The sequence below is a fragment of the Lygodium microphyllum genome, chromosome 14 (assembly GCF_053477565.2).
Source record: "Lygodium microphyllum isolate KBCC chromosome 14, Lygodium_microphyllum_v1.1.10, whole genome shotgun sequence".
Taxonomy (NCBI): Eukaryota; Viridiplantae; Streptophyta; class Polypodiopsida; order Schizaeales; family Lygodiaceae; genus Lygodium; species Lygodium microphyllum.
In genome coordinates this window covers 95,096,097-95,105,519 of record NC_141148.1, presented here as the reverse complement: position 1 = coordinate 95,105,519, position 9,423 = coordinate 95,096,097, and the positions used below count along the sequence as shown (strand labels likewise).

The following is a 9,423-nucleotide window of genomic DNA, read 5'->3' as shown; positions in this document are numbered from 1 at the left end:
AGGCTTTGGTTATCAAAAGTAAGGTGATGTACCCCCCAGGCCTTATGAGACACCTATGTGGAGGCACAAGTGTAAAGTTGTGGAGGAGGCCAAAAGGAATGCTCACAGGCAAGTAGGCAGGTGTTAAAGGGATGAGAGCTAGGGGTACCCCTCAATGGAGGCTTGAAAGGATATTCTAGAGAAAGGCATGGTGGGACTGGGAGGAGATCTTGTGGTGAGGAAGGGGGTCTCTTTTTTGACAAGACAAAGAAAGTTGTGGTGGAGGGTGGTGAGTTTTTTTTTTCTTTTGGGGGGGGGGAGGGGTTGGTTGTTGTGTGTGTGTGTGTGTGTGTGAGAGAGAGAGAGAGAGAGAGAGAGAGAGAGAGAGAGAGAGAGGGAGGGAGAGGGAGAGGGAGAGGGAGAGGGAGAGGGAGGTATAATGGAAGAGGTGGGTTGTTGGGACATATATATACATGTAGTAGTGGGCAATTGGAAGGGTATTGTAAAGAGAGATTGGAAGAAGCGGACTTGGGTTTTGCAAGTGTGTGCTCAAGGAGGGCTGAGCTTATAGTAGGCAGTGCCTTCTCTCTCTCTCTCTCTCTCTCTCTCGGGAGTATCTCCTCGTCCTCCTCTCTCCCTCTCCCCCTCTTCCCGTCTCTGTGCCTCTCAGTGAGTGTGAGCGTGTACACCCGCGTGAGAAGATACATACATCTACGTGGGCGTGGGGAGATACATACAGAAATCTAGCATGCTGGAAGGCAAGGCTGCCCTGTGCGAGACCGACATGCCCGTGATGATGCAGGAGCATGCGATGCAGTGCGCCTCCCGAGCCCTCGACATCCATGACGTTGATGACTGCCAAGCCATCGCCGCCTACCTCAAGAAGGTCCAAAATTCACCCGTCTCATAGCCACACTTTCACAATTTGTTTGAAGATAACGTTTAAGGATAATTATTATTGAATATACTTTCCATGTAATTATTATTGAATATCTTCTATACAATGTTTCATAAATAGATAAAATTTTTTGTGTGTTCCTTAGCTTAGCATGAGCGATTGCCATATTCCTTGAATCTATAGTTATTAACTATATTTTAGAGGTTTATTATCAACACCACCCTAATAAATTGCAGACACTGTGAAATTCATACATAACACATACTGTAGATATTTACAACAAGAAACTGGTGGCAAATTGCATACGTATTGGAAAATATAGCAAATATTTCAATAGTTATGACTAAAATACACCCAATCTTAAGCAGCAAATTTATTGCAATGTGACACGCTCATCAAGTTTTCCTCCTCATTTAGACATAGAAATTTACATGCATACCATGTTATGCAAGTGATGTTTAAAAGGTAACAATTTGTTTTAGTATTTAAGGAGTTCAATGAGAATTTATTGGGCAACATTTTGAAATTGTTTGAAAGAGGAGACTTTATTTTGAATTCCTAGGACATCGATGAGAATTTGTAGGGCAACACTTATTTTGCATTCAAAGGACTGAAATGGCATCTCAACTTTTGGCCATTGGGAAGAGTGCATTCTTGTTTCTTTGGTAAGGTTATACATAGGTTATTTTTTTCCAACATTATTCTTTGCCAAGATAAGCAATACATTGAAGGGCATGAAAAGGTAGATTTGATGGGTCTAGTTGCAACATTTTTAGGACTTATTTTCTATCTCCACAAGAGATCTAGTATTCATTCCACTTGTGTGCACTAGTGCATGTTTACAATTTTTATAATGCATTGGATCAATTTATATGCTATTGGAATAGAGCTTTTAAATTCTTGGAATTGGAGTTTAAAGCACATAATTTACCTTTAAATTCTTCGTATTTTCATTCTTACTTGAGTCCCCGCCAAAGAATTATTTGGATTGAATATTTTTGAACTTTTATACACTCAACTTTTAGTATATAGCCTTAAGACCCCACCAATTTTCCTATTACTTTTAAATCTCAAAGTTCCTCTAAGATTCTAAGGTATGATTAACATATTAACACAATAGATATCTAACAGAGCACTAGATGTCAAGACTGCACTAATTTTCATAGTTCTTTGGGAGTATTATAGTTAACACATTAACACAACATTTATCTAACATAGCACAAGATGCCCTACTATGGGGACACAATTTATTCATTCAATATTATGCCTATGTGCAATGTTAAACAATCACCCCTGTATACCTTTGTTTAAAACACCTAATTTCAATGGGTTTTTTATGGTTCCATTTTTGGAAGCTCAAATATAGTGAAAGCTCATGATTGAGGAACTCAAGAAATGTAATATGAGCTAGACCTTCACACAACACCTTGTTAATAAGTTCAAGATGAGTAGTAGACACATAGATCTCTTCTTTTTTTAAGGAATTTCATAGAAAACTCAAGTAGCTTTGAATATATGCCCAACTTACGCAACTTCATAAGCATACTCTTTGCCACCTTGAAGATGAATTCTTTTCTACCTAGAACACCAAGGGCAACAACTTAATCATTTGTGAGATATTGGAGCATTTTACTCCATAATAGTATATATCGCCTTATGTGTGCGTGTGTGTGCATGCATGGGTGCATCGTGCACACACATGCATGAGCACGTGCATAGGTTCATTTGCCATTGAAAAGATTGTAATAATGATTGAGAATTATGGAAAAAATCTTTGCAAAGGTTGAAAACTTTTATATTTGAGAATCTCTAAATATTGGCAAAACTATCACCCTTTCGTATGGACCAAATGTTTATGGCTTTAAAGTAACATTTCATCACCACATGTTTTAGTAATTTTGTGAATTGCCTAATGGAAATAAAAAATCTCACGATTATCATCTCGTATGAATAGGTATCCCAAATGAGACCGAGTACAATAGCACACACTACCATCCAATACTTGGTTTATTAATATATATTTTGTGCTTGTGTAGGAGTTTGACAAAAGCTATGGTCCTGGATGGCAATGTGTGGTGGGAACGAAATTTGGATCATTTGTTACACACGCACGAGGAAATTTCATTTACTTTGGTGTGGAAAAGCTTGCTTTTTTACTCTTTCGAGGCGCCCCTGCATCATCCTAAGATTGATACAAAAACCCCTTTTACATGCAAAAGCTTTTGTGAAAAGAATATAAAAATAGTATACAACATAAGACATGAAAACATTTTTGATCCTTTGCATGTGCAATCAAATGTGCATACTTTTTTAATGTGTATAAGTTGTGCCATTTTCATGGTGATGAAAGAAGCATTCCCACTTGCACCACAACATCATATGTGAAATTTGTACCTAGGTTTTGCTTATAATTTTCAATTGTCCCTAGTTCCAAACAAGATTACAAAGGTTTTATGAATGGAACCTTGTTAAAAAGTAAATAGGTTATACCCTTGCAACAATGCTCAAATTTGCAAGCCCTACTTAAGCTTCATGTCAAATTTATTGCAACCTTAGGTCTCAAATCTAGGCTTGAATTGCAACAATTGTCAAATTTGCAAGTCCTACTTGGGCTTCTTGTAAATGTTCATGCATCCTCAAGGTCTCAAATCTACGTGCCCGTTTGCAACTTTAGTATTTTTTAAATGTCTCATAAAGTATAGCTCTTATTATCTTTTTGTATTTTATCTCATTTTAGCTATTTTAACTTAGAAGCATGTTACAAAGAGGTATACGTACACAAGGACTAAGCTCTTAATATTCAGCTAGCATTTGCATCATATTTTCACACAAGGTGGCATTGGGAGCATGTAGGGTTTGAAATCTCTCTCTCTCTCTCTCTCTCTCTCTCTCTCTCTCTCTCATTATAGGAAATGTTGGCATCGAAGTGCCCTCCTCCTTTGAGTCTCCCCACTAGTTGAGTTGGGGGCTAGGTGTAGGGTGCACTAATTTTATTTCACAAGGGATTGAGCACATGAACTACCTAGATTATTACATCTAGATACTAGAAAGGGGCCATGGAAGTACCAAAGCTATGGAAGAAGGGTTAGCAAAATAGCTTAGGATTGAGATTATCTTAGTGGGATTTAAGGAAGGTCAGGTTAGTGATGCCACCTCTTCTCCTCCTCTTGGTTGAAATGAAGAAGGTTCTTGCAGCCCCGTGTACACACACACACACACACACACACACACACACACACACACACGCACGCACGCACGCACGCACGCACGCACGCACGCACGCACGCACGCACGCACACACACATAGAGAGAGAGAGAGAGAGAGAGAGAGAGAGAGAGAGAGAGAGAGAGAGAGAGAGAGAGAGAGAGAGAGAGAGAGAGAGAGAGAGAGAGAGAGAGAGAGAGAGAGAGAGAGAGAGAGAGAGAGAGAGAGAGAGAGAGAGAGAGCCCTTAATCCATGCTCTTATAGTTGGCAACTTAATCAGGATGCAACCACAAAGTTGAGAAACTTAGAGGGGCTACAACAATAGGAGGAGATGGCTCCACCATAGCCACATATATTGTGTAGTGGATGTAGAGGCCTTTTAGAAACACTATATATAAAATCAACTACCATTGAGGGTGCATGTAAGTGAAAGTTAGCTTTGTCAAGGGTTGTGGGATTCTAAAATCCACCTTAATATTGAGGATTCTAATTGTGGATCTCAAGACCAATTGATATAGCCTGACTGCATCTATCCTTAACTATTTGTCATATGGCACATTATTAAATGCAACACATATTTGGGACTCTCTTATGTGGTAGCAAAACCACACTTAAAAGTTATAAGTGGGGAGTACATGTAGTATTAAAATGATTCAATTGATGAGTACATGTAGGTACCAAAATTGCATCAAATCGTATAGTCTAGTAGCAAAATTCCATTTGTATTAGGGGTGTATAAGAATGGGTAAGGGATGGATTTGATGCACTTTCCCACCTTGCAATCCCCTATCTAGTATAGGCAAAAACTCTCCTTCCACCTTCTACATCAACCATCATGGAGATTTAGCTGGGAAGGGCCATTCACTCTTATACATGACAAGCTTGGCAAGGGTGAACACCATTTGTATCACTAAAATGGATTTAGTGAGATTGAGTTAATGCATAGAAATAAAGGTTTCATGAGAGCATGGAAAGTCCTTCATGATGGTAAAGGAGGGGATTCAATAAAGAACACACCGATGGAAGCTCTTTATCTCTAGGTCTATTTAATGCTAGGACAATTTGAAATGTCAATCTCGCTCCAATGGGAGTTCTTTATCTTCTCGAGTTCTATTTAGCACAAGGGCGTGCACACGCACACGCACACGCACTCGCACATGTGCACACACTTGCGCGCACGTGCACACACACACATAGTGTGTGTGTGTGTGTGTGTGTGTGTGTGTGTGTGTGTGTGTGTGTGTGTGTGTGTGTGTGTGTGTGTGTGTGTGTGTGTGTGTGTGTGTGTGTGTGTGTGTGTGTGTGTGTGTGTGTGTGTGTGTGTGTGTGTGTGTGTGTGTGTGTGTGTGTGTGTGTGTGTGTGTGTGTGTGTGTGTGTGTGTGTGTGTGTGATGGACATTTAAATGAGGAATGCTTATTGTAGACACCGTCACCCTCTTCATTTGCTTATATATGTGAAGAATGACTCTAAAATTTGTCACAAAAATAAAGAATGTGTCTTTTTAGCTTCACACAAGAAGACACCATGAAAAAACCTTTCTATTATATTTTTCAAAAAATTATGCCCATGCGCTTAAAATTATATGTATTTGTTAAGTTGAATTGTTTGTATTTGTTAAATGGTGGGTATGATTAATGAAGTCAATGATGGGTGCGATTTCAATTCATGCCAATCTTACCTAACTCCTATATTTTACATGGCAAAAGTGAAGCAAAATGCATATTACAAGAAGAGGAAACCATTTGATGAGGCACACTTTTAACATTTAATACCTAGAGGTCATTATTATTTCGCATGTACTAACCATCATTTGGCGCATTTGAGCTATATAAATTATGATTTGAATGATTTGGCTCTCAAATGTCTTTGAAACCATGAAAGTAGACAAGTCCATGGCATACATACATATCTGTACATATATGTATGTATGTATGTATGTATGTACACACACACACATGTGCATACACGTACATATCACCTTTATTTGCACTAGCTTTGTAGGTCCCTTATTTGAACACATCAAGTGTTGGTTGGTATACCCACATATAAAAGATATATCTAGTAGACAAATATATTCTCACTATAGTAATTATATTAAATTCTTTAAGTTTTGTGTAAGATTGTATATACTCTCTCTCTCTCTCTCTCTTTCTCTCTCTTCATAGTTTTTAAAATTTTATGTTTTAATATAATTTTGATATTCACATAAATAAATTTTAGTAATTTTCAATTGCATGCCATTGACAAGCTCAATTAAAAAGTTGATAATTTTAAATTTAGTGCAATTCTAAAATATATATGAAGTGCTTTTCATGCTAGTGTTGATAGCTATTTGGCTATCTAGAAGGCTATTATTAGGGTTAATGAATTATAAAGACATCAATGCTATGGTTTGGCTCTTTTGTAAGTCTATGAAACCTTTTGTAGATACTTGCATATTGGTTATTGGCTTCTTTGAACCATTCTCTCCTCAAGATATCCCACCTAATGTGCACAGCCTCAAGATATCCCACCTAATGTGCACAACCTCACACGTAGTCATCCTAGATGGCACTCCCTGCACCCCCTCTCCCAAAATTCATGAAACTCTTAAGAATAGGTGGTTAGGTGCTCCTAGGTCTACCTTGTAGGGTGAGTGTTTAGGCTTAGCCCACAAGAGGAATGACTATAGCATCTAAGGAGACTCTAGGTCTCCTAAAAGCATTCTAGTGGGCAACCCTAGAAAGTCATCATAATTGGGTATCTTATTTAAGATGTGGGGAACGACACAAATTATTAGGCACACCATGCCATAGAACACTAATGAGAACGTCCTCCCACTTTCCTCTATGGAAAAATTCTTTAGTTTTCTAATTATCTAAGCCTACTTAAGTTTAGACATTCAAACCTAGGTTCCAATTCTTTCATGTACCTTAAGCGCACTGACATGAAAACATTACCAAACAATATTTTCCAACAAGTAATCTTATTTCAACTAGGAAGTACAAAACTAGAAAGTACAAAACATTTGGATCATGACTACACAAAATATTACCCAATCTAATTTGGGCTATACAACCCTACCATCCTACATCAATAGCCATCAAACCACCCCTTAACTTGTATGGGGTTCTTCCAAAGTCCACCAAGCTTGTAGGATGCCACCTCCTCACGGTAGTTACTAACCACATGCATGCTAGTCATGTAACCCTTAGTGAAGCAGATACTCCTATAGAGAGATGTCTCAGTAGTGGGCCCTATCCTAGCATGGATGCCAGAAACTAGTTCTTGGTGAGGGAACCCCATGGGATGATTGGGGATAGCCGTCCTCACAAAATGTGTACCATATTTATGAAAAATGCCATCAATAATTGTATGCACGAAATCACACTCATAGTAAATATTGGCTAAGCTAATACAAACAATCCTTTTAAAAACCATCTAGAAACTGCATACTTTCCTTAGCGCACTTGTTTTTGTGAGAATACAAAGATTCACTAATCTTTTCTAATACATCCAATGGAATATTAGGTTCTATTTATATAGTCATAACCCTACACGATTTTGGTAATAGCTCCATCAGGTATTATGAATGTTAGTAAACAATAACCAACTTCAAGAAAGCAAAGTAAGAACAGTGTGAAGACAAAAGAGGAGTGCAATCCTAAATGTATAGCTTGTGATGGGAAGGAGATGGTTTAAGTAGGTTTAAAGTCTAAAGATTGGTCATGGTGCACGTAGTGTACCGACCACCATCAAAGGGATAGTGAGAGTGAAGGAGTCACACCCTCCATTAGGGGTTGGGGTTTGCAAGCATCGTACTATATGTGAGCAGTTGGGTTGGTGAGAGAGGTACCAACTCGTGGTTGCTACAACATGCTTGGCAGGTGGAACTCATCTTTTTGGAGCCATGGTTTGAAGTGCACAAGTAGTAGAGAGGGGGTTGAGGGGATGGGAAAGAGTGTAGGAAAGTTGGTGAGAGCACCCATATCCCTTCTTATATAGTTTCTAGAAGAGGGGCATGGTTGCATTTGGCATTTTCAGCTATGTCATTACTAATGTCACGAGTGATTTTTTTTCAGGATGCCATGTTAACAAGCATAGAGATGCCTTATTCGGCACAAAAAAGGAAAACTACAACAAAAAAAGAGGCTAGAATCACCCAATTGGAATGGTTATGTGTAGCAGGAGGATGCTCGCATATTGGAAGTGATAGGTAGCATCACTATTGTAGCTGAAATCAAGGTAGTGACTAAGGCATAAAACTTGGCATCTTGGCCTTTCCTCATTAGCACTACTAGGTGCACGCTTAAATACCAAGTGATTGTCTATCGAGCTAGGCGTTGTTGTTGTCCTACATTATGAAAATAGTCTACATAAATTTGTTTGAAAGAGCTTTTCAAGTGCCTTGTACTTATGAATTGGCATACAAATAGCGACTTTAATCCTCATCATTTGAGACATGGTCAAATCTAATGCCAAAAATTTGGGTACATTACATTCTCTCTCTAGAATTTGAGGATCAAATGCTTAAATATAAGCACATTGCATGCATTATAGCTAGAGTTTGGGTTGGACTCTTTGAACTTCACATCCCTCCATATACATGCAATACTTTTGAGTATAGTCACCTCCTATTGGTTATTCCATGGAAACATGCTGACAATATTGTATTATGCTGATCTAATTGAAGAGAAAGTACCATGTGATTCATGATAGGATAATTGACTAGAAATAAGGTACTATGATATTGATTTGCGCACTAATACTTTTATATAATTAGTCTTGATCTCTACATGTGAGTTTGACTAGAAACATGATAAAGCATCCTCATTTTTTATTGAATTTGTAGCTTTTAATTTTTATTCCAGTACACTATATGGATGCCCACATAATTGCATAAGGTTATATCTCCTAATTTTCATTTGCATGATTGTAGTCTTCAATTTTGGTTCACAAGGGAGAGCTGATAATGCCTCTCTCTCTCTCTCTCTCTCTCTCTCTCTCTCTCTCTCTCTTTGTGGACTAAAAATGGGCCCAATTACACTAGCTCTAGGCTCTAGCCGGGCCTCCTATGCTCACCAAACCATGCTCATGGTCTCGTGGCTAGGAGTGTCTGGAGGCTATATACTAATCTAGCTAAATCATGCATTTGTATCAATTTGTATTCCAATGATTTTTCCCATCTCCCAACTCCAACTGAGGGAGTATACCACACATACATGTGACTAACACCTCATTGCACACATATACAAAGCATCCCCCAACCAATCCTTGTGGCTTCTATGGCTCTCCTATGCCCCAGGGATTTGCGCCATCTCAATCATAAAACCTCACTTAATCAGTCTCCAAAGAAAATTG

The 9,423-nt window shown here is 38.5% G+C and overlaps 1 protein-coding gene across 2 annotated transcripts; it reads left to right on the top strand.

Annotated features, from left to right (window-relative positions):
* Positions 1-358: 358 nt before the first annotated feature.
* LOC148025871 (uncharacterized) lies at positions 359-8,463 on the top strand. Of its 2 annotated transcripts, none has more exons than XM_087693128.1 (3): positions 359-865; positions 2,914-3,010; positions 8,145-8,463. In XM_087693128.1, the coding sequence occupies exons 1-3, from the start codon at positions 728-730 to the stop codon at positions 8,216-8,218; spliced, it is 309 nt and encodes a 102-aa protein (XP_087549254.1). In that variant the 5' UTR covers positions 359-727; the 3' UTR covers positions 8,219-8,463. The 2 variants fall into 2 exon arrangements, with proteins under 2 accessions (XP_087549254.1, XP_087549253.1); XM_087693127.1 differs by lacking the exon at positions 8,145-8,463 and adding an exon at positions 4,363-4,675.
* The last annotated feature ends 960 nt before the right edge of the window (positions 8,464-9,423 follow it).